Here is a 25,279-nt window from a genome sequence, read left to right on the forward strand (position 1 = left end):
GTCTCTACTTTGGCCTCACTGAGAGCAGAACTGGACTTGTGAAGCCCTGTCCCCCCTCCTCATCTTATGTGGGTCACCCCCAGGCCCCCTCATCTTATGGGGTGTGTCCCCCAGGCTCCATCATCCTATGTGGGTGTCCCCCAGGCCCCCTTCTCTTAACAGGGTGTATCCCCCAGGACCCCCTTCTCTTACAGGGTGTGTCCCCCACACCCCCTCACCTTATAGGGTGTATACCTCCTGCTTCCTTTCTTTCCCCAGTTTCCCACCTTCATTCCCTCATGAGTCCCATAGGTGTAGACCCGCCACACGGGTCAGATCTGCCCTCCCCCTTCACAGTCAGAGCCATCATGCTATAGAAACCCCAGCTGTGTCCTGCCTAAATCTTTGAGCCAGTTTGCTGACCAGTGTTAGTTCTTCCATTCACTGTGTACTGAAATTCCTTTTCTACACGGCAGCCCATTAGTTTTCACAGAAAAGTCCAAACTGGGCCTGTGAGCTCCTGGGCCCTCCTGCCCTCCCCATCCTCTTTCCAGCCTCACCTTCAGCCTCCATAGCGGGCCAGCTCACCAGCCTGGGGCCATGGTGCATGCCCCTCTACCTACTGAGCTTCTCCCCATTCTTCTGAGCCTTTTGCTTCCCAGCCAGCCTGTCCCAGTTTAGACACCACTTCTGCTGACCTCCCGTTCTAAGCATGGTATCCCTGCCCTCATTTGTCTTTGTGCATCTTTGTCCATCTCTCTCCTCCTGCCCACTCTACAGGGGCAGGGCTGAAGCTTTGCTCATTCTCCAGTGCCCCAGGTAGCACCTGACTCCACAGTAGGCCTGCAAGAGACAGCGTGCTGTCAATGTGCAAAAACCTGGGACCTTTGGAGTGAATTGACAAACAGCGCTTTCTACCTTGATTCAGCAGCAGTGTTAACATTGTTCCAGGGGCGGGATAGCCATGCTCAGGTGTAACAGCCGTAATTCCCGTGCAGTCAGCTGTCCGGGTCATGGTTTCCTTCTAAAATGCTGTAAATGCTGTGATGTATCTAATAAACACAGTGACATTTCTGCTCTAAGACTAGCAAAGTACAGTGGCTGACTCAGAGATTACAAGTGGCAAATATAAAAGCTTCTACATTTTAATGTTTCTTCCCCCAGTGTTGTGTTTTTAGATGCATATGTAAGTCTGATTTCACTTCAGTTATATGGAAATAGAAGTAGTGAAACAACTTTCATCTAAGGGCATGAGATAGCACACACGTTAGAACTGGGTCATTGCAGTCTGAACCTCGCTGGCCCCCTTCTCCTCAGGTGCGCTCACCTCTCTCCTGCAGCCACAGGGCTTAAGGCATGTCCTCTCCTAGCAGCTCCCCAGTGGCACGTTTGTGCATCATGGGATGGGACCCCCCAAAGAGCAAGTGTGGTGGATCCCACCTGGTACTCACTGAAGGCAGGAAAAGGAAGAAAGTCCTAAACATTTAGCAGTGTGAGGGTCTCAAATCATCCCTTCATCCACATCTTCTCAGTATCCTTGTTGAAAGGGTCTTAGTTGTAGTTTCTTCTACTGCGAGTGCATTTCACTGCTATAAGAACTGTTTAATCATTGCGATATAAGTGAGGTGGTTACAACTTTCTAGAATGTCAGGTTTTTCCTTTTCCTTTTGGAATTATGATACTTATTTCAGAAGCTCATCTGTCCTTGAAGAGGTACTTGTAGATGTGTACCAGCCTGGGCTTGTGACTGCACATCTGCGTGGGCGACGCAGGGAGTGGGCCTCCTTTACCAGGGCTCAGTCATGAGCGTCTCCATTCCTTCCCTCCCCAGGCTCTAGAATGGATCCATGACAACGGGGAGTTCTACCTTTCCACACATACCTCCACGGGCTCAAGCATACAGCACACCCAAGAGCTACTGAAAGAGCACGAGGAGTTTCAGATCACCGCAAAGGTAGGTTCAGGTTGGTCGCCTATACACCCGGCAGGGTTTTCCAGAATAACCTAGAATAGGATACTTCATGTACATAAGATAGTTCTCAAAAAAAAAAAAAAATCACTTAAACACCTTATCCAAAATTGGAGAAACAGAGGGACCCCAGTGGCTCGTTGTATATTAATGTAGGTGACACTTCTTTCTGCCTTTCACGCTTCCCCTCAGCTGTCCCTCCCTTTATGTGGTGTTTCCTTTGGGTCCTCTGATTTTGGCAGATACCTTTATGTTTTCTCTTTTGTCCTTTTCATTATTCTTTTTCTTTGTTTTTTTATTCCCCCAAGGTCTTTTCTGAGTACTTGCTATTTTTAGGAAACACTGGTGTTACCAGCTTGGCTTGGGTGTGTTCTGAGGACGCTTCCTTGCCTGGTCTCTGGTGGGTGACACTTGCTACCGTAGCCCTGCCCACATGCACCCCGTCCGGTCGGGAAGCTGTCTGGGCTGCGGGGGGCAGAGTTCACCTCTGCGCGCTCTCCTGCCGGCTCTTCATAGGCTTATGCAGGTGGAGACATCTTCACTTTCCTCCTGAAAAGCGAAGTAGAATTAAAGACGTGGCGGGCGCCTGGGTGGCTCAATCGTTAAGCGTCTGCCTTCGGCTCAGGTCATGATCCCGGAGTCCTGGGATCGAGCCCCACATCGGGCTCCATGCTCCGCAGGAAGCCTGCTTCTCCCTCTCTCACTCCCACTGCTTGTGTTCCCTCTCTCGCTGTGTCTGTCTCTGTCAAATAAATAAATAAAATCTTTAAAAAAAAAAAGACGTGGCATATGTAATATATGGGCATAAATATGAATTTTTAAGCAAATCTGTAAGACTCCACACATTGCCACGAATGTTTTCCCAAAGTGTATACCCACAGAGGCTCATTCTTTTACCTCAAAACAATTTTGAGATTTTTAGAGTTCCCTTCTCAAGCTGTGCTGTTTTTGTTTTAGTTTTTCAAAGTTTTATTTTCAGACGTGCCTATGTTTTGGGTGATAGATTTGAGGTTTTTTTTTTAAACTGGAAATTCAAATTTACTAGTAGAAATAAATGATCAAGCTGGATAGTATTTTTCGTTAAAAAGAAGTATTCCCACAAAGTAAAAAAAAAATTGATTTCCTCATGTGGCCCTTAAGGTGGCTTTGAAAACCGTCAATGGGAAATTTTTAAATCCTCTAGAGTGGCAACAGCTACTTTGTATTATGTTTATTTGTACTTTATGTTTTCTGTAACCGTTTCTGACCCCTCCTGCTATTCTGCACTGCCCTCTACTCCTGCCCACCCCGCAAGATGTAGCTTATTTCCTTCCCCTCACCCTCAGGGTGCTGGGCTCTGGAAACCCCTGGTCTTTGCTCTGGAAGAGTACACAGTCCAGTGTGGCTGCCGACAGACGGACCCCTGTAGGGCTCGGCGCGAGCTGGCACTGGCGGGGGCACCGTGAGCATTGGGGGGCGGGGGGCGTCAGACAGTCAGGCGATGACAGCCGCACCCAGAGGGGCCATGAGCACCCACAGGAGGGCACCTGCCCCCTCATCTGAGGAGAGCTGACCTGCCTGCCTCTGCAGGTAAGCAGCGTGTCTTTTGCTTCCTAGATGCAGCACCCCTTTGGCTACATAATTCTTGTTTTTTGTTAATAGTTGGATAATAAATTACAGTTGTGTGCATTATATGATCTATCTTTGTTTCTTTGAATAGCCTTTGATTATGGAGGTATTAAGAAAATGCCTAAGATACCGCTCAGAGGTAGATTTAAGATTTGTTCCTTTTCTCGAACTTACATCTCCATTAATGCTGCCCTCCACAGGTCAGTATGCACAGCCAAACAGCCCGGTCACTGCACAACCCCAGGGGGCGCCATGCACACAGAATATGATGTGCATGTCACCATCTACAGTGCACTAGCATGACAGCTGTGTTCCACCAGTGGGCTGTATACAAAAGGATTTTTTATTCCTGAATTTTCCTTCTCAAATTTGGGGTGTGGTTATTAAAGAATGAGCAGGAATGGGCATATTTTTGCCCTTGCATTTTGTAAAAATAAGCAAATGAAATCACAGGTAATATCTGACCTTGCTGTTTCCCAGATATACGGAGCTCTTTCTTTCACTGAATACAATGAGTCAGTTTTGCCAAGAGGAACTGGTAGATTTTGAAAAGAACACCTCTCTCTTTCTTTCTTAGCATTTTTTCCCTTTGGTTTCCGGCTGCCTTTGTTTTAATCCGATAGCAACTGCTCTGGTGTTTGGAGATGTTGCTTGCCTTCTGTCCCCCATCACAGTTTCCTCTAAGAACCATTTTTCTTTTGTTATGTAGAGAATCTTTTGCTTTGACGTAACAGTCTTCCAGTTCAGTTGTTACAGCGGTTACTATTGTAACATACTTAGTGTAATAGAAATGAAGCCTTTTGGTTACTATCTGACCTATGACTCCACTGCATTCCTTTGCAGCTCTTCATGTAATAATTTCTCAAAGTGCTTTGCAGGCATTCCCTGCATCCAGGTCATGAGAGTTTACTTAAAAGCCAATTTCTGTCCTTATTCGAGACTTAGTGACTTAAACTATTTAGGAGAGAGACCTAAAGATGAACAAATTTAAACAACGTCCCAGGTGATTTTTATGTAAGCACACTGGAGCCAGAAATCCGCTGCCTGAGACCTGCAGAACTCTGCCTTCCCCTTCCCGCACACCTCCTGATCACCCGTGTCCCCAGTGCCAAATGCCTTACTCTGACAGAAGGGAATTACAAATGGCCTTTAAATATATGAAATTATCAAATTTACCTAAAATAAAATTATACATCAGAACTGCAGTGTGTTCTGTTTTCACAAACCAAGAGATTGGCAAAGATCAAAAAGCTTGCAGCTGCGTCTTAGGAGGTGGGGAACGGAGGTGACCTCTGCAGGCGTCACTGATTACCGCCCATCACAGACGCACTTACCGCCCCCCCTCCCCTGCAGGCCCACATCGCGAAATGCAGACTCTGCACGTGTGCAGATGGGCGTTTTCGCCTGCTTTGTGCCGGTCGTGGGGAAAGCGCAGGAGCAACATGAAGGTTCATCAGTGGAAGCGCATTCACTTATAGAAACATTATGCAGCTCTCAACATAAAACAGGGTTGCTGCTTGTGTTCCAATGGTGAAGGATAACTGAGTTGTTAAATGGAAAGTACTAGGTGTAGAGCAGGGTTTATTGTGTGCAAGCGTTTAGGTACAAAACAGGAAAAAATACACACGTACCCACCTCTGTACTAAAACGTCTCTTCTATCCTTTCTTACCTTTTGAATTTTGAATTCTATGCATACATTTAAAAAATACCAATTAAAATAAAAATATATATCGAGATATAAAAGGTTCATGAATGAGCAGATTCATCATACTTAATTTTTATCACATCATTCATTCGTTCAGTCATTATTCATGGAGCCCTTGCCACATACCAGGAACTGCTCTGGGTGCTGGGCTCATGGACTGCAGTTTCCAGCTAGAGAAACAGGCAATAACAAGATGAATGGGTAAATATATATACCTGTGCATGCGAACTAATAAGGGAAAGCAGACAGCCGTCGGGGAGGGAGGGAGGCTGTGGTTGAGGGAGAGGCTTGGCCACACCTCTTGGAGAAGCCTTGACTCTCAGATTGGGTCTCTTGTTTACATAAAGTTGCAAGCCACGGGGCTCTGCCTCTAGGCCATCTTCTGCTACATTTAGTGTCCTATTCAGTATCACCCTGTTGGTGTTACACGCATGCAGCTGGTCTGTTTTGTGATGTGTATTATGCAGAAAGCCTCCTATCCATTCTTAGTGTTTTTGTTTTCTCTTTGAATTGTCTTTTTTATCTTCACCTCTATGACCCCAGTGCTTACAACATGAAACAGTTTTCTTGCCTCCTTAACGATACACATAACTCAGGGTACCCTTCCTGGATGGCGCAGGGGATGAGAAGTGCTCCTCGGGTGTCACAACAGAACCTTCTTCGTGCTTCTCAGCACATTAGTATTTGGGCACACAGCAGTGTAGCCTTATCTAGACAACACAGTTTGTTAACAATCCTGCCGTACTTATTAATTCTCTTTGATATTAAAATTTAATAATGGTTCTAAGTTAAGTCCCTCTTGGAATTTATGCTTCCAAGTCTGAAACTTTGACTTCTTTATTTGGTTTATAATTAGTCTTGTCTTAACATATCCAGAAAGGTGTCATGTTGATAAGTGAAAAGATTTGGTTGAGGGGCTTCTGGGTGGCTCAACTCGGTTAAGCATCCAACTCTTGATTTTGGCTCAGGTCATGATCTCAGTGTCCTGAGATCAAGCCCTGCATTGGGCTCTGTGCTGGGCGAGGAGTCTGCCTAAGATTCTCTCTCTCCCTCTTCTTCTGTACCTCCCTTCTACCTCTTCTTCTCTTAAAAAAAAAAAAAAATTGGTTGACAGATCTTTTCCCTTTAGCTCACTCTACTTGAGTTCATTTCCATACCAGATGAAAGCCCAGTAAACTTCAGGGTGGTTTAAGTTTTGCTGACTTTTTCCAATAAATAGCTTGAATAGAATCTGGAATAGTTAATTTTTTTCACAGAGACATGATTGTATCTGAGTTCTGTTTTCACTTGTTTTTTGAAAAGTATTAATGCCTGTTAAGAGTAACTACCATGCCCATTAAAGTTATAGGCATATACATACTTGCACAAAGAACCTAATGTTAATTTATTTTCTCAGGAAATATTTGGTAAATGTCCATTAGGTGCCAGGCACATGGAAGTGAGTGAGATATTAGGAAACAAAACAGACATCCCTGGCCTGTGGAGGTTACATTCTAACAAGAGACAGGCAGGCAGTAATGGTATTAAGTGAACCTCATCCTTGTTGGAAGGTGATCCATGCCATGGGAAGAGTAGAGCCGACAGGGTAAGTAAGGATAGCTAGGGCAGGAAGGGGGAGTTGCAATTTTAAGGGAGTCAGGGAGGGCCTGCTGAGAAGGTGGCCTTTAGTTGAGCAGAGACATAAAGGAGCCACAGAGACATCTCGGGGAAGAGCATTCTGGGCAGGAGGGGCGCTGGGGCAAAGAACCAGGGACAGGGAGTACGCGTGGGGCCTGCATGTTGGACGCTGGGGCCAGTTGGGCACTCGGCTGCAGCTAGGTGTTTGTGCAGAGCCCAAGGATTTTTACAGCGGGCTTTATAGGTTGCCTAGTGAATTCTGCCTCAAATTTACTGTATAAACTAAGATAATTTATCCAGGTTTTGAGCTCTGACCTTTATCATTTTGGGGATTTTTTTTTCTTTTTTGAGGCCTCTGCTCTCACGTACACCTGTTGGGGATTTTTAAAGTCAGCTTCCTGCATGTTAGGCATAGAGATTTTCTAGATAGAGGTCAGTGGAGAAAACCAGGTTCCCGGTGAGAGGAGTAACTGTACTCTCTGGAAGTGCCAGTGGGAATGTTGAAGGGAGCCTCGTCGGAACACACGGGAAGGATGTGGTGAGAAATCAGAGTTGAGTGAAGTCACTGCCTTTTAGGCTTATGCTTCACTTTAAGAAACGTTAAGAAAGTTATGTTTAATTAAGATATCTTCTCTAAGTACGTATACAAACGAAATCATTTTTTTGAGAGGGAGTTCTAAAACAGGGAAGAGCATTTAAAATGCCTCTACAAAGATAATTTCCCGACTAGTGATTTTTTCCTCCATTTCTACTGAGAGTTGGAGAAGAAACGAACGTGCCACGTGGAGTTGCTTCAAGGATTTTGTTGAGTGTCTGCCGTGGGGAGATCCTTTGCCACGTGGCAGGAAAGCCAGCGTCTCTGAGGACTACTGCCATAAATGGGCGCGGGGAGTAAACCTGCGGGGAGCAGGGAGGTGTCTGCAGTCAGCTGGTGCAGCATGCGGTGGTGGAGAATCGCAGGGCTCTAGAGAGAACAGCCTGAGTGAGCATTCCTCTCTTCCTTCGACAGCTATCTCCTGAGCATCTACCCGATGAAGACATTGCAGAAAGAAAGTCTAGATTTTTGTCTGGTTGTTTTCAAGGTCATAAACCTGCCATTCTTTGTGGAAAGCTGAGGAACGGTAGCTCAGCCAGGATCAGGGAGATGAATTGGTGGACTTGGAGCTTTGGTGGAAGTTTCTGTCCCCAGCAGTTTTTCCCTGTTGAGAGCTCAGAGTGGTAGGCAAGTTGCCACTGTGTTTCTGGTTTCTGGCAGTTGGAGTTCATTTGCCTCACAATACTTTCCTGTTGTTTTTTTGCAGCAAACCAAAGAGAGAGTGAAGCTATTGATCCAGCTGGCTGATGGCTTTTGTGAAAAAGGGCATGCCCATGCAGCAGAGATAAAAAAATGTGTGACTGCAGTGGATAAGAGGTACAGAGATTTCTCTCTGCGGATGGAGAAGTACAGGACCTCTTTGGAGAAAGCCCTGGGGATTTCTTCAGATTCCAACAAATCGGTAAAGTGCTTTGTGCACACAGAATAAAATAATGGTGTTCTTCCTCGTGTCCTCCCCGGATTTAATTAACTCAAGTTCCTTGGCTGTCTTCCTCCACAGAGCAAAAGTCTTCAGCTAGACATAATCCCCGCCAGTGTCCCTGGGTCGGAGGTGAAGCTTCGTGATGCTGCTCATGAACTTAACGAAGAGAAACGGAAGTCGGCCCGCAGAAAAGAGTAAGCCAGTCTCTAAGAACCTGCTGGGATTCGTTGAACGAGTGGAGAAAACGTCACTTGGACAAGCATGCTTCTGTGTGTGCTTTGAAACCAATGGCACTAATCCGTTGTGATGCTCTGAATGTGTGTCGTTTTTGCAGCACAAACTCCACTGTCCCCTTGTCACCTGCTTCAGAAACCATGTCGTGTTCATCCCTGTGCCTCCATTTCCTACAGGGTTGACAAATTGTTGTAGTGTCATTGGTTATCAATAGGTCATGAGTAAGTAGTAGTACTAACGAGAAAAATAACACACATGGAGCTGTTCAAAATTGCCAATTAGTAAACTGTACTAGACATTCATGAAGACAAGATTGTCCTAAACCTGGGGTTCTCAGCTCGGGGTCATTCTGCCATGTGTGGAGACATCTTTGGTCGTCACACCGTGGAGAGGGGGTGTGCTACAGCATCTAGTGCATGGAGACCAGGGATGCTGCTGACGTCCTCTACTACACGGGACAGCCCCCCAGCAAAGCCTTATCTGCCTCCAGATGTCAGTGGTGCTGAGTGAGAAGCCCTGACCTGCAGGGACCTCAACAGAATGTTTTCCAAAGTGGTTTTTCCTTTGAATCCATGGCTGCATACTATTATTGTTCTATCTGTTCTTGATTTAATTCCCCAGAACACCTTACTGCCTGATGCTTTTAAAACCACCTTATTATTTTATAAACCGTCAAAGTAGGTAGTTAAAATCAGCATGTGTCCTGCTTGTAAGCTGAGCTCCTCACTGTCTTCCTCTGTTGAAGGTTCATCATGGCTGAGCTAATTCAAACTGAAAAGGCTTACGTAAGAGACCTCCGCGAGTGTATGGATGTAAGTAAGTTTTTTTGCTTGTTTATTTAGATTCAGTCTAAGCGTGCTACTTATCCCTACCTGTTGGTAATTCTTAAAATAATCACACTTTTTGTTGTTTTTGAGATTTGAAGTGTGCTTAAGCAGCCTGTTTTTCTTGTTTCTGTCCTTCTGTGAGGTTCCAGGCTTGTGTTTTGCTCATCACAGAGATGATACAGCATTAATTCTCTCATTCCGTTCATCACATGACGGCCTGGCTGACATTCTCTTTGTATAGAATTTTACAGCAGCTTCGGGGCGCCTGGGTGGCTCAGTCGTTAAGCGTCTGCCTTCGGTTCAGGTCATGATCCCAGGGTCCTGGGATCGAGCCCCGCATCGGGCTCCTGCTCCGCGGGAGGCCTGCTTCTCCCTCTCACACTCCCCCTGCTTGTGTTCCCTCTCTTGCTATGTCTCTCTCTCTCTGTCAAATAAATAAAATCTTTAAAAAAAAAAAAAAAAAGAAAAAGAATTTTACAGCAGCTTCAGAGAAATATGCCTACTAATTATGATTGGCAACTCATACTCTCAGTAGTTGAAAGAATATTTGTCATACCTCAGAGAGTAGATTAACTGCAAAACTCGAAGCCGGGGATAGAAAGTTTTGAGCTGGAGAGTATAGGAGCTACTCTCAAGTGCTCAGAACAACTGGGGGGCTTTTTTGGGAAAAAGTTTTTCATGTTGTTTTGTAAAAGGTTGCATTCTTCAGATGTATTTTTCAGTGATTCGTGAACTCTGGGTACGTATTACAGATTCAGCAATAGCTGTTTCTTGGACGTGTGCTCTCAGTTTTTGTGTTGTAATCTCTGTGCTTCCCTCCCGGCCAGACGTACCTGTGGGAAATGACCAGCGGGGTGGAGGAGATCCCGGCCGGCATCGTAAACAGAGAGCTTGTTATCTTCGGGAACATGCAGGAAATCTATGAATTTCATAATAAGTGAGTGGCTTTATCTTTGGGGAGCTGGTTACTCTTGAAATCTAGATACTGGGCTGAAGTTTCATAACAAGAAATGAAAGCTTCCAACTGAATTAAGCACCCATTTCAGTGATCCTGTTGAAATTTGAATGACACCTGTGGGGCTTTCGTCGAAAAGACCGACATTGTAGAGACTCTTTATTAATAGAGACTCCGCTTTTTCTGTGTACTTTCCTGCCATAGAAATAAGATTAGGGAAAGTGTGAGCACTGTTTTTGGAGGAACCCTGACTTCTCTGAAGCTGTGCCACCAGCTGCTACCTCGATTACTTCTTAGAGGTAAAGGAGAGTTCGCTGAGGCTGCTGGCCCATGTTTGGTCTTTTCCAAGAGGGAAGAAGGAACTGAGGACAGAACAGATGTGTAGTCTGACCAAAATAAAATGCGCTGTCCATTGGCTACGAGAGGCACATGGTTTTATTTTTAAGGTTTTGTTGTTGTTGTTGTTTAAAGAAGCAGAAGTTGCTTTAGACAGAGTCTGTGGAGCCCAGTAGCCTGTGGAAAGATAATGCTGGGGGCCAAACCTGCCGGGCTCTCCCTCACTCCCCTGCCCCCACCCAGCAAAACACACTTAAATCTAAATGGCTTCTTCTGATTGTTTATTTATATCCCTAAATAACATCCTTAGCTACTGAATAAAGCACTCACCCAGAAAAAATAAAGTATTTAAAGGCTAAACATGTTAGCTATTTGAAAGTCACAGTAACTTAGCCTAGTTAAGAGCTACACGTTTTCTTAAATCTTTAAAATCTAGAGGGTGCAGATTTTTCACTGCACTTGATTGAAATGGTATGTTTGGCATGCTTGGTCTGATTTCTGGCTTATCTCACTGGTAAAGTGCTGGTAAAAAAAACCTCTTAATAATACGATACCATTTTTACTCTCTGCAGCATATTCCTTAAAGAGCTGGAAAAATATGAGCAGTTGCCAGAGGACGTTGGACATTGCTTTGTTACTTGGGTAATGACGCCTCAGCGACTGGTTCTCACGGTTGTTTGGTGGCTTTGCGGGAAGTTAGAAGGAATACGGTTCATTTCTCTTATGTCACCATCTTCTGTGATGTCTGCTTACGGAGAAGTGGACTTTGCCTCTAAGAATTACATTCTCCAACTAGATAGTAATGTAGAATGAGCTTTTAATTGGTAGTAGTGATGTCTAGAAGTGGAACTTTGCTGTGCCGGGCCTGTGCATGGCCCTGGGGCTTCATTGGTGAACGTGAGTGCCCAGCCATGCCTGGGGGGCTGGGGGCCGGGTGGGAGGGATTGAGGGAGGAGAAGCTGACAGTCACCTGGTGTCAGTGCCCTGCCCTCTAGGGAGGGGGTGCCTAGCCCTGCCTTACTGGGCCAGGGGAGGCTTCTGGAGGTGTGTGGTACCAGTGGGATGCGTTTCTTATTTTTAACAGCTTTCTGTATAAAATAGTGTTTTTTTTCCATAGAGCTTAAATTTCCTTTATCCCTATCGCTTCTTTTCTACATAAAAGTCTATTGTATTTTGACTTCTTGCCGTTTGAAAGAGATATTCTCATTTTTTGTTGTTTATAGGCAGACAAGTTTCAGATGTATGTCACCTATTGCAAAAATAAGCCTGATTCTACTCAGCTGATCCTAGAGCATGCGGGATCCTACTTTGATGTAAGTAAGAGATTCCTGGTGCAAGCGGTGAAAACATTGTGTTTGGTAAACATAAAATGCAATACTACTCATAGCTTTTACCTAGAATAGAGTAGAGTATTTTCGTTTTTATCTGTCACATTTATGGTGGGATATTCTTCTGTTTTCCTCTGTTTTTAAAAGATTCTTCTAAGATTTTAGCAGGTACATGTGTATGTGACATGACTTACTATTTATATATAATCATTAATTCTTAAACATAATATCATGTACAGAAGCTGTAAACTATTAAGCTGCTTTTACCCTCTATGAAGCAAAAAGAATCTTTGAACCTTTGAATCTTTTTTATTCATTCATTTTTCCCATTTTTATCATGTGCTTAATTCCAGAAGTAGCTTATCAGTAAAATTTTTACAAATAGCACTGTAACAGCTAGGACCATTAGGAGGCTCATTAATTATATTCTCATTGGTGAAAGCATACTTGTAGGTCCTCTTTTTTTGAAAGATATTGCAGGGAGGTTATTTTGTATAAAGGGGGTTGGAGCCTTTTGGAAATAATATACAGAAAGCTGCTTGGGTCTCCAGAATATAGTCAAACATGCCGAGTACATCATGATTAAAAGAGTACTTTTCAGTGTCACGTGTAATACGGTGTACAAGGCTGCAAGAATATTAGACTTGTTTCTGTCCTCATGCTTGTGCATGGCCATGCGTGATACTCTTCTCTGGATGTCTGGGAAATGAGAATACATTTTAGCTTCTGTCTTTGCCATGAAGCAGATGGTCCTATTTTAGTTGTCGTTCTCATGACCAGTAATTCTACATCACTGCCTTTGTAAATAATCAAGTCAGCTCTCCCAGCCCAATGTTGCCCTTTTCTGTCAGTTTTTCACACCTCCCTTGCTCTTTACCATCAGATGAAACTCAACACCAAGGCTGTATGCAGAGTTAGAATTCTGTAAGGTCTAAGCACAGAGAGCTTGCAGTATGTTGAATCCAATCAAATGGCTTTGGAATCAAAGCCATTTAAAAAAAAACCCTTTGCCCTAAAACACCTTTGAAGATAAAGGAAATTATGCTTATCTAATTTAGGGATCTCACAGATGTTTTGCCTTCAGTTTCCATTGTCAGCACGATTTCATGTCTGTCTGGGGCTCAGTGAACTCAGTGGGTGTTTGTGGTGTTAGATATGCCACTGACCAGTAAGCGAGGTCATCCTCTTAACCCCCAGTTCTTTGCCCCTACCATCCAAAGTAAAGTTTTAGAAGCACAGAAGTTTTGTTTTATTTTTTTTAAGAGCTTTTTAGGAAAAGGAAGCTTTATTATTTCAGCAGGATTAAACCTTTGTCAGGTGTTTTGGAAAAATACTCTGTGATCTTGTCGCCATTTTTGTCTTTATTTTATTTAATCATTTTTTTTTTTAAATCATGATAAGTATACTCTTTAATCCCCATCCCCAGTTTCCCCCGTCACCCCACTCACCTCCCCTCTGGTAACCATCAGTGTGTTCTCTATAGTTAAGAGTCTCTTTCTTGGTTTGTGTGTGTGTCTCTCTCTCTCTTTTTTCCCCTTTGTTCATCTGTTTTATTTCTTAAATTCAACATCTGAGTGAAATCATATGGTATTTGTCTTTCTCTGACTTATTTCACTTAGCGTAATACTCTCTGGCTCCATCCATGTCGTTGAAAATGGCAAGACTTCATTCTTTCTGATGGCTGAGTAATATTACTCTGTGTGTGTGTGTGTGTGTGTGTGTGTGTGTGTGTGTGTGTGTGTACCACATCTTCTTCATCCATCAGTCATTGCACACTTGGGCTCTTTCCATTATTTGGCTACTGTAGATAATGCTGCTATAAACATAGGGGTGCATATATCCCTTTGGATTAGTGTCTTTGTATCTTTTGGGTAGATACCCAAGTAGTGTGATTCCTGGATTGTAGAGTAGCTCTATTTTTAACTTTTTTAGGAAACTCCATGCTGTTTTCCAGAGTGACTGTACCAGTTTGCATTCCCACCAACAGTGCAAGAGGGTTCTATTTTCTCTACATCCTTGCCAAAACCTTCTTGTATTTTTTATTTTAGCCATTCTGACAGGTGTGAGATGATATCTTATTATAGTTTTGATTTGCATTTCTCTAATGATGAGTGATGTTGAACATCTTTTCATGTGTCTGTATGTCTGGAGAAATGTCTGTTCATATCTTCTGCCCATTTTTAATTGGATTATTTGTGTGTGTGTGTTGAGTTGTAGCCATTCTTTTTGTATTTTGGATACTAATCCTATATCAGATATGTCATTTGCAAATACCTTCTTCCATTCAGTGGGTTGCCTTTTAGTTTTGTTGATTGTTTTCTTCGCTGTGCAAAAGCTTTTCATTTTGATGTTGTCCCAGTAGTTTATTTTTGCGTTTATTTCTCTTGCCTCAGGAGGCATATCTAGAAAAATGTTGATATGGCTGATGTCAGAGAAATTACTGCCTGTGTTCCCTTCAGGTATTTTTATGGTTTCAGGTGTCACATTTGTGCCTTTATTCCATTTTGAGTTTACTTTTGTGTATGGTGAAAAAAAGTGGTCCAGTTTTATTCTTCTGCATGTTGCTGTCCAGTTTTCCCAGCAGCATTTGTTGAAGAGACTGTTTTTTTCCCATTGGATATTCATTTCTCTCTTGTCATTTTTGAATAGTATAATCCTATCATAAGGTATTAAAAACGTCAACAAAAATAGTGAGATTGGTGTTTAGAAATATCAGAGATTCATTTCTGAATGTTATTAAAACAAGGTATTCAAAAGACATTACAATATCTCTCAAATGTTTTGTGGGGTATGCATGAAATGGAATACTTCTCAGCTGTACAAAGGGATAAACTCTTGATACATAAATAGCAAAGATTAATCTCCAAAACATGGGCTGAGAGAAACTAGACATGAAAGAATACATTCTGAATGATTCCTTTTATATGAAATTCTAGAATATGCAGAACTTATCTGGTGATAGAAATCAGAACAGGGGTTGCCTCTTGGTGGTGGTGGGGTTGTGGTTGGGGGAATTGGTTAGAAAGGGGTACGAAGAGGGCGCCTGGGTGGCTCAGTTGGTTAAGCAACTGCCTTCGGCTCAGGTCATGATCCTGGAGTCCCGGGATCGAGTCCCGCATCGGGCTCCCTGCTCAGCAGGGAGTCTCCTTCTCCCTCTGACCCTCCCCCCTCTCATGTGCTCTCTCTCATTCTCTCTCTGTCAAATAAATAAATAAATAAATCTTTAAAAAAAAAAAAGAAAGAAAAAAAAGAAGGGTACGAAGAACTTTCTGTGATGTTGGAAATATTCTGTACCTTGGTTTGGGAGTTGATTGCAAGTGTGTTGACATTTGTCAGAACTCAGTGACCTGTACTTGAGATCTGTGCATTATACTGTACATGAAAAGAAGAAATCTTTTCGATGTGAAATTATGAATACATATATCATAATCATTAAATTATAAATCCCACACTTTTGAACAATTGCCATTAAAGAGAAACTTTAAGGCTCTATTTGTGATCTGGAAGGCAGAGGAAGAATTGCTAAGTCTTTAATCTAATCATCTTGGTGCGTAAGTGATCTGTCGTTTGGTGATTCCTGCAGCCAAAAGAGCGGCCACATGAATCCCCGCACGATGCTTGGTTCCTGAGGGGCTTAATGAAGATGGCAAACAGATTGAGAATATTGAGAATACAAAGATGTGGTGGTTTTTAAATCACATTTGAAGCATAGTATATTAGAAGATAACCCTTTTTTTTTTTTAAGATTTCATTTATTTATTCGAGAGAGAGAGAGAGAGCATAAGCAGGGGGGAGGGGCAGAGGGAGAAGCAGGCTCCCTGCTGAGCAAGGAGTCTGATGCAGGACTCGATCCCAGGACCCCGGGATCATGACCTGAGCCGAAGGCAGACGCCCAACGACTGAGCCACCCAGGCACCCCAACCCTTTTTTTGTTTTTTGAAAATTTTCTGAGAAGAGTGTTAGGAGCCAAGATAGCACAAGTACAGTTGGTTGGTGTGAAAAGTCTGGGCTAGAAGATGGTTGAATCGTGAGAGCGGATGGAAGAATACCTGAGTGGCGTGTGAATGTGTTCATGAGGAAGGAGGAGCCCCTGTTAGGGAGAGTCAGGCTCAGCGGAAGGGATGTGGTCTGTGGCTCCGGGGCGCCCGTGGCCAAAGCTGCAGAGCTGCCATGGGAGAGAGGGCGCGTCCAGTCCATGGCTCAGTGTCCCGTGGCTGAGTGGTGCCAGGGCTGGCCCCGGGGCGGAGGCGGTGGGGGGGGCGGTTTGCCAGGCCAGTGCGGGCCCGGTAGCGGGGAGTCGTGGGCTTCACCCGTTTGATGTCTGCACATGAAAGCCAGGAATCCAGACTGAACACTGCTGTCTTCTGGTTCAAAGTGATTAACTTATTCTTATGTTTAGCATATTAAAAGAATAAATAGTGATTTCTACTTTTATTTCTTAGAACAAGAGTGATATGTGTGTATTCATTTTGGAGGTAAAAAATGTAAAGTTTTAGTTCATGCTATCTAATTTTACCCAGTAATGTTTATCAGTATATATATTTTTTTCTTAATTCAGGAAATACAGCAGCGGCATGGATTAGCCAATTCCATCTCTTCTTACCTTATTAAGCCAGTTCAGCGAATAACAAAGTATCAACTTCTTTTAAAAGTATGTATCAAGCATCTGCCTGCAAAATTTGTGAACTGTGCATTATTATTTTGACATTTTTCTCTCTGTTTATGTAAAGTACCCTGAATTTTTGAAATAACACTTAGCCAGTTAATTTTTTTTAATTCATTGCCATTTGTTACCCTCATCAGTTTCTCAGTGCAGCAGGTAGATGAGAGACGATTCCTTGATTATGCATCTGAATTTTGCTGGCTGACCCTGGTCCCTAACATACACTGAGAAAGGAGAGAGAGATTGTCAGGCCTGGATCACTTAGTACCTGTATCTCAGGACGGCTTGCTGACCGCGGGCCGGGCACTGTACTCTGTGCTCTGCGTGTGTTAAGTTCACCTGCTAGTGCTGGTCTGCAGGTCTGGACGTGAGCCTGGGAGGGTGAGGGTTGTGCCCACAGTCATCACTGGAGCCCTGGTATCTGGGCTCCGCTCCAAACCCAGGTGGGGTGGGGGCTCAGGTAACTCACCCTCAGGCAGCATCCTCCCTGTGACATCTAGTTACGGGTCACACGCATATTTATGGAACATGTTGTTCACACACATCCCACGTATTTGAGTCAAACTGACCTCCACTTCCTCTTGGTTATGAATGTGGTTACAGTTAAAGTCATCCTGTAACTAGGTATGCTGGCAAGTGTTAACTAGACTTACTGTGATCATTTTGCAATATATATGAATAGCTAATCCTTATGTCATACTCTTGAAACTAACATAATGGTGTGTGTCAGTTACACCTCAAAAAAAACCCCACATTTCTAATAATCTAGGGACTTAACAGTAGAATGGTAAAGGAAACTTAGAATTTGTGATCGTTGTCACAGAATGCATCATATAAATCAATGCACATTTTCTTGACTACAAGAATAATAATCTACAGTCTCTACCTAATGATGTTTACCTGGCCGTTTCCTTGGCTGGAGGATGTTATTAAGCATCAGAATGAACCAACTGCCCACTCATCCTGGGAACAGTATTTTGTGAATCTGACCCTGTCCCCAATGCTGCCTAAGCACAGCAGTAGGAGGTAATGATGTGATTCTCAGATAGAAAAGAAGTTCAGAGATGGAGTTACGAAATCCTGAAACTCTTCTTTATCTTTCTGTTAATGAGAAAACTCTAGAAACAGAAGTGGCCGTATGCTTTTGTTAAAGTGATACCATTATGGGACATTGCTGTTGGGAAAGCTCTCCTGCACTTTTGTATCAAAATCCTATTAAGTGCTTTTATGGCCCTCACTGCAGGAATATGAGCTTACGGTGAACGTGAGATAGAAGTCAGGAGGTTAAGTTGTTTATGTTCACATTAGCCCTCTGCTTTTTACTTCTGCAAAGGCAGTGTACCTCTTGGTGTCCTCAAGATTTAAGAATTTTGTCTTCAGCATGTGTTTCCACTAAAGATCTCTTTCTCAGTGACCTCAGATCTAGTTAATCACCATTAAAGTGGGGCTTTAATTTATAAACCTCACGTTATTCTGCCCAGGGGTTTTTCAGCAGAATAGTAATAAGCTCTGTTGAGATCCCCAGCGAGGAAGGTTTTCTGCCAGTGAGGTTAGTTTCTTGTACATAGCATTTTTAAGCACTTTTTTGCGAAGCTGCTTAGAATAATAGGTAAAAACCATCTGGTCATGAGTGAAAGTGCTTGTCCGGTGCCAAGTTGCTCTAAAACTGTCCAGTATGAGACCAGAGCTGACTGCAGTGCCCTGTCCCTCTTAGGGACTGCCAGGACACAGAAGGCTGTGGTTACTATTCCTGGCTGAATATAACCATTCATACACTGGTAAGAAAATACCTTGGACCCTGCCAGACCCTGCATTTATTGTCCTCGTTATCCTTCATTTAATAGCAGATGTTCCTCCGAGTAGATATGAGGTGTGATTAGATCATTCGCGCTTTGGGAACCATCCTGCGCACAAAGGCACAGCATTTAACTGTACATTCTGGTGCAGCGGTGCTGCTTCTGCTCCTGACCTGGGGGTTTCAGGTTAGGTGGGGGCATGGCACTGACAGCACCAGAGAGTTCACAATCACACGGGGGTGCTAGCTACACGCTGTCATGACCTTCAAATAAAACCAGTAGCTGATTATGCTTTGCTGTGCTAATTAAGTCTTTTTATTTGTCGTTTTTGAGGCTCGGCAGTTAATGTGTGCACTGATTCCATCTTAAACTGTGACTGCGTCTGGTTTTCTCTGATCTGAAGAAGCATCCTGATTTGAGCAGGACAAATGCTTCCATCCATTGGATAAAGAGGCAGTAGTTCATTTTCTATGAGAATAGGTGCCCAGTTGACCACAGTCTGTTGTTACCTTGAAAATCACGGATTCTTCATAGACATCTTTTCTGCAAAGATCTTGTTGGCAGAGCTTTTGGTCTTTGGTTGGTTCATGGTATTGGTCTCTTACAGGAGCTACTCACTTGCTGTGAGGAAGGAAAAGGGGAGATAAAAGATGGCCTCGAGGTGATGCTCAGTGTGCCAAAGCGAGCCAACGACGCCATGCACCTCAGCATGCTGGAAGGTAACGGGCTCTTTGTGTCCCCTAACAGACATCTGTCCACTTTGTGCTGGCACTGTTTATAGGTGGATTTCCCATGCGCTGAAACTCTTGGCCTCGTGCCTTTATGTTTTGTTAGGAGTTAAGGGTTCAGATATGAATATCTTCTCTCTTTTTTTTTAAGACTTATTTATTTTAGAGAGGAAGAGAGTGAACGTGCAGGCACGAGGTGGAGGAGGGGTGAAGGGAGAGGGAGAGAGAGAATCCTCCAACATATTCCCCTCAGAGTGTGGAGCCTGTTGCGGGTTTCGATCTTACGGCCCCAAGATCACGACCTGAGCCAAAATCAAGAGTCAGATGCTTAACCAACTGCACCACCCAAGCACCCCAAGTACCTTCTTTTTTAAAAGAACTGGTTTCATTGCTTCCCCTAAGGATCACAAAGTGCTTCAACCTCATTAAGAGCATGCCCTTGTCCATTAACTGGAGAACAGACTGTCCACACTCAGAACCCCAGTAACACCCGTGTCACTTGCTTTAGGCAATCTGGTGTCCGTGGTAGATGGATGGATACAGGGAAGGCAAGATGAGTCCCCTGTGATTATAAAATCCTTTAAAAAGCTTGTTGTTTCCCCGTATCTGTGTCCATTGTATCACTTGCAAGAGCCTTGAACATGGTGGTGTGTAACATGGTGGTATGTAATGTGATAGAGAGTCAGAGAAACGAAATTAAAAATTTCTCTTGCAAATGAAATTTCCATGGATGCTTCTGTTTAAAAAGGCTCTTCCTGTGTTACAGAGCTTAACTCTTATTATCAGGGTACACAATTATGTACAAGAAGTAATCCTGCCCCAAACGCTTTTTCTAGCCTCTGTATCATCAGTAGTATTGAGCAGTATAAATGGTTGGGGCAGAGGTGATGCTGTTTGCAGTAGAGACCCAAAAATCAGAGGCCAGGTGAGATAGCTTTTTCTTTCTCTGATGTGAGGCCCTGAGCTGGTGTGACAGCCCTTCATGGCATCATCAAGGACTCAGGCTCTGTTCTCTGTACTTTGTCTCCACTGCTTAAATGTTGTCTGCTTGGCTAGGTTCAGGATATGTCAAGACCATGGTAGCATTCCGTCTAGCAGGAAGACAGTGGGGAAAGAGCATGGGGAAGGGCAGGAACTAGGAGTTGAACACAAGACTCCTCCATATGGCCTGAGCTTCGGTGGCCACAGAGGCAGCTTCTGTCTGGAGAAGAGGAGGAGAGAGGTAGTCGAGAGAGAACCAGCAGACCTTGCCCCAGATATCCCACTGCTTTGTGAAGCCCTGGTCGCTGGAAGTCCGTGCCGTGGGCCACTTCCAGGAAGAGTCGAACAGAGTGAAAGCCACCTCATGGCCAGAGTCTGACTGGTTCACATGAAGAATTTTGCAAAGACAGGAGACCTCACCAAGGAAGGCCAGACCAGACACTTGAGGAAAGGCCAGGACTGCAGTGGAACGTCCAGGAGGGGTGTTCTGGGCTGAAGAGGCAGGACGCAGGCTGGGAGTAGGCAGTGGCCTGGGGGGAGGTCCATGCACCAGTCTGGACGGGGGAGGAGGTCTGTGTGACGGAATGCCGTGAGTGCAGGCTGAGGAGAAGTAGGGATTCCATCAAATCTCAAATGCTGTGAGTGCCACCCTAAGGAGATGTAAGTTTAAAGCCATGAGGAATAGCTGCTTTTTGCATTTTTTTTTTCTTTTTTTTGAACAAGGGAAAATATGTGCAAAGTCACGTTTTAGGAAGAATTCTCCTTTGTCAGATGGGATCAGTGCAGGGGAACTGGAGAGGGGCCTAGACAGAAAACTCTAATCTGAGATTTAATTGATGGGCAATGAACAAATGTTTAAATCGTCACAGTGTTGTCCTGTGCATCATGTTTTATTTTCTTTCAAACTGATTGTGCCTCCTTGTTTTTATGTTGTAGGGTTTGATGAAAATATTGAGTCTCAGGGAGAACTCATCCTGCAGGAATCCTTCCAAGTGTGGGACCCAAAAACCTTAATTCGAAAGGGTCGAGAACGGCATCTCTTCCTTTTTGAAATGTCCTTAGTATTTAGTAAAGAAGTGAAAGATTCCAGTGGCAGAAGCAAGTACCTTTATAAAAGCAAATTGTTTGTAAGTATAGACGTTCAGAATTGTAAATTTAAAGGTAACACACTTGCAGTCTTCTTGCAGGTAGAAAAGAATTACTATTGCTTTCAGTGTAACCTCCCAAACTGTCCTAAAATGTGGAGCTCTGGAATCAAAAAGGTTTTCATCCTCCGCAGTAAATATCTCTGGCGGTCTCGAGTCCACTAGAGGGAGCCCATGGGTTTTAGCTTCTCTAGACTTAGAAAACCTGCTTTTTCTAAATTCCATAGACTCTGAGGATGGGGAAACACTTTTCAAGTGAATTTAAATTTATCTCTTGTGTGCCCTAACCAACTTTACAAATAAATTGATCATATGAGACTACGATTAAGTTTTCGTATCATTCTAATTAATTTTTCTTTCACCAACATTGGAATATACGTTAAGCAGCCTTCCAGGGTGGCTCGCTGTGGGCTCTTAATGATGAGGTGTGAATTTTTCTTTCAATAGAGATAGATGTGTAGAAAATAAATAAGTAAATTTGTGGTTCTTTACAATAACAAAATACGGTTATTAGAGAAAATATATACAAACAAAAATAGTTTTAAAGATCCACAGTCCCCCATCTGTACTGAGCACTCACTAACCTTGAGCGCTGGGTGGATACTATGTTGCATTTGAATTCTTTTTTAACTTGTGAGTATACTTTCTGGCAAAAGAACATGCCTGATGCCTTTTTTCCCCCAAGAAGCAAGTCCAAGGAGTCTCTTTATAAAACCACATGTTGACTCTCAGAGAAGTCTCAGGCAGGTGTCCTCCTCAGGGTCTGCTGTATTTCTGTGTTCCCCTTGTGGGAGTATCTCAGGGGCTGTCAACACAGAACCTCTGGGCAGGGACAGGAGGGGGAGGATTGGGAAAACTAATTAAAAATCACCAACAGAGAAAGAACAGAAAATGTAATGGAATTTGGTTTCTTCTTTACACAAGATATGATGGATTGCTTATAAATATTGGTAGATATTTGGAATTTGGACAACATCTACATTATGTATTTTTATGGTATCCATATATTAATCAAGTTCCCAAAGTAATAAAATACTACCAATGTAGAAATCATCTTTAATAATAATCTGGAATTTGCAAGTTCAAACTAATGATTTTCATACCATTTTCTTTGGCTTATATCCTGTTTGAGATTGTCTTTTGGCTCATGGCCCACCTTACATCATTTTAGATCATATTGTAACTGGAAAGAAAAAATGGAGCATTGCTGGCTAGTAATTTCACTAGCTGGCTTTAATCTATCCTCAGAGACCAAGCTAGTCTGTTTTAGAAGCTGATACATCTTCATTTAATTTATCTTTTAAAAGTTAAGGTTCCCTCAGAGGCCACGATTATGAATCACTTCCTTTGCTGGAGGGGGGAGAACACACTAGGGGTGAACTTGACTGTGGTGGAGGGACTGAAGATGTCGACCTTCACCTATGCTCTTCCACGTGCTCCCATTACAACTGCACATGTCACAGAGAGAAATTTTGTCTTAGCCCTTAAAATTATTGGTGAAATACTGAAATTTAATGCTCTGGTGAACAAATCAGAAAAAAACTGAACTGTGAAGACATTATGTGCCTTCTGCGAAGCTACTTCATTCATGCTGAAAATGCATGGTGGCAGCTCCTTTGCAACTAAGATTCATTTTGTTGTTTATGAGTTGAAAATGGTCAACTCTTGATTTTCCAGATAACAGGATTTTTAGATATTTTGGTTTCCTTCCTCTGGATCTGGTTGACCCTCATCAGGATCTCCAGTAGAGGTACATAGAGGAAGTAAAAGGGATACAATCAATCATGGTGGCCTAAGAACAAAATTTTCTCATTTTTACTGAAATAAGATCTGAGGATTACCCATTAATGTAAACAAACTATGTTGTTATAACCTGGCATGACCACAAGTCACCAAAAACTGTTTTCTTGGTCTTTGTTCTGTATCTTGCTGGAATCTTACTGTCATCTAATTATGTAATTACCTTTTTATCCAGACCTCAGAGTTGGGTGTCACAGAACACGTTGAAGGAGATCCTTGCAAATTTGCACTGTGGGTGGGGAGGACACCAACCTCAGATAATAAAATTGTCCTTAAGGTACGTTCATTTGAAGCTTGGGAATGTGCTGTGGGACAAGTTTATCGTGGCTGTGTATGCTTTTTTTTTTTCCTGTTGTTGAAACATATTGGTTTAAAAAAAGAAAAAAGAAACATATTGGTTTTAATATTATTTTATTTGTTCTTTTTGTGTTCTCTTGGGATTGGTGATTACCACAAAAAGAATGGTAGAATAAATTCAGTTTGGTACTCTAGTGGTAAAATGCCTTCAGGTAAACTTTTGCTTGTCTACTATAAAGGTCAAATGGAGAGAAATCTCTTTAAACTTCTCCCATTCTTGCCATCTGAAAAAGAATTAGTCGATTCCATCAGAGATGCAGGAAGTTGAGGTACAGGAGGAAGGAGATGTGGATCAGCAGCTCTCACCACACACTTCACCTAGTTTCCAATGGCAAATAGGCACCTGATGAACTTGTGAAGGCCTTGGACCGTTTTAGGGCTGAACGTGCCAAGAGTCTTCATAGGGTCCCAGGCTCTTTGACTTTCTGGTTAGGGGGCAGAGAAAAAAGGGAGATAATGATCAGTTATAGGGGTTGATAATGTTAGGATTTCAAGTGTTCAAAAACACTAAGGGTGCTTTTCGGGTATACATATGTGTATGTATGTGTGTGTGTGTATATATACACATATATATATTTTATATATATAATATATATATATAATATGTATGTATTGAGGTGGGGGAGGAATAAATATATGTTTGAATATTTGATTTGAACTCTGCTTTCATTATACCAGCCTCTCCTAGGAAAGACGCAGGGCTCTCAGGGTGTCTTGTGTACTCCCTCCTTCTGTGTTTGAGAAGATACAGATGGAACTGTCTTTTTTAGCTGCCTGGAAAGGCCATAAATGATTTCAGGATGTTTTGTGGAAGATGTCGCTGAACATTTGTAGAATATTGGGAGATGAGCCAAAAGCTTAATGGGACTCTGGTGTATGAACTTGCATGCCAGTGATTCTGTTTCGTACATTCCTTTTAATCTCTCACCAGTATTTCCAGCAACTATGAGTTCCTCATCGGTACCTCGCTCTTAAAGAATTTGTACTTTAGTGAAAGCCATTGTGTTTCTAAGATCTTTATTCCCATGGAAATGATGGATTGTTTTGCAATGAATATATGATTACCAACCAGTGTGTTCTTGTTAGTATTGGCATAAAGCCCTATAAAATATAAATTGCACTGATAGCTAAATATTAGATAACTGAACTTTCCTAAGCCATAAAATTTTAAAGTATACTCAAAACCATAAAACTTCCAACTCATAGTAAGTATTTATCCAGATTAGCTACAGTGACATGTCAAAGGGTGCATCTAAGAAATAGTGCCAGATATTTTAGCCAGATTTGGATGACTTTCATTTAGGACATAATAATATACTCATGATGCAGTTGAAGAATAAGACTTCCTACAGGCTTTTTCAGATAAAAGCTTTCTAGGGGAATTTCAGGTAGTATTTCTCTGCCTTCCAAGGAGAAACTAAAGAAAATGATGTCCTCATTCATTTTAGCAATTGCTTTGTGGTGGTGGAGATGGAGATGGAGGAGGTGGTGGTGGTGATGGGGGTAGTGGAGGAGGAAATGGAGATGGAGATGGTGGTAGAGGTGGTGGTGGTGGTGGAGGTGGAGGTGATGATGGAGCTGGTGGGAGTGATAGAAATGGAGCTGGGGGTGGACGTGGAGCTAAGATGGAGATGATGGTGGAGGCGATGACTGAGGTGGTGGTGATGGAGATGATGGTGGGGATGATGGTAGAGGTGGTGGTGGAGGAGAGAGTGCTGCTGGTGGAGGTGATG

General features: G+C 43.0%; 1 protein-coding gene across 2 annotated transcripts in view; it reads left to right on the top strand.

Moving 5' to 3' along the window:
- TRIO (trio Rho guanine nucleotide exchange factor) overlaps window positions 1-25,279 on the top strand; it is a 338,883-nt gene that overhangs the window by 222,826 nt on the left and 90,778 nt on the right. For both annotated transcript variants that reach the window (XM_032415386.1, XM_032415387.1), the window contains exons 21-31: window positions 1,811-1,933; window positions 8,181-8,375; window positions 8,475-8,590; window positions 9,376-9,442; window positions 10,285-10,394; window positions 11,321-11,390; window positions 11,972-12,061; window positions 16,635-16,727; window positions 19,143-19,254; window positions 21,181-21,371; window positions 23,365-23,466. In XM_032415386.1, the coding sequence (XP_032271277.1) occupies window positions 1,811-1,933; window positions 8,181-8,375; window positions 8,475-8,590; window positions 9,376-9,442; window positions 10,285-10,394; window positions 11,321-11,390; window positions 11,972-12,061; window positions 16,635-16,727; window positions 19,143-19,254; window positions 21,181-21,371; window positions 23,365-23,466 (1,269 nt within the window). The remainder of the gene's footprint in view (window positions 1-1,810; window positions 1,934-8,180; window positions 8,376-8,474; window positions 8,591-9,375; window positions 9,443-10,284; window positions 10,395-11,320; window positions 11,391-11,971; window positions 12,062-16,634; window positions 16,728-19,142; window positions 19,255-21,180; window positions 21,372-23,364; window positions 23,467-25,279) is intronic.

This window comes from Phoca vitulina, unplaced genomic scaffold (genome assembly GCF_004348235.1).
Source record: "Phoca vitulina isolate PV1807 unplaced genomic scaffold, GSC_HSeal_1.0 scaffold17, whole genome shotgun sequence".
Lineage (NCBI taxonomy): Eukaryota > Metazoa > Chordata > Mammalia > Carnivora > Phocidae > Phoca > Phoca vitulina.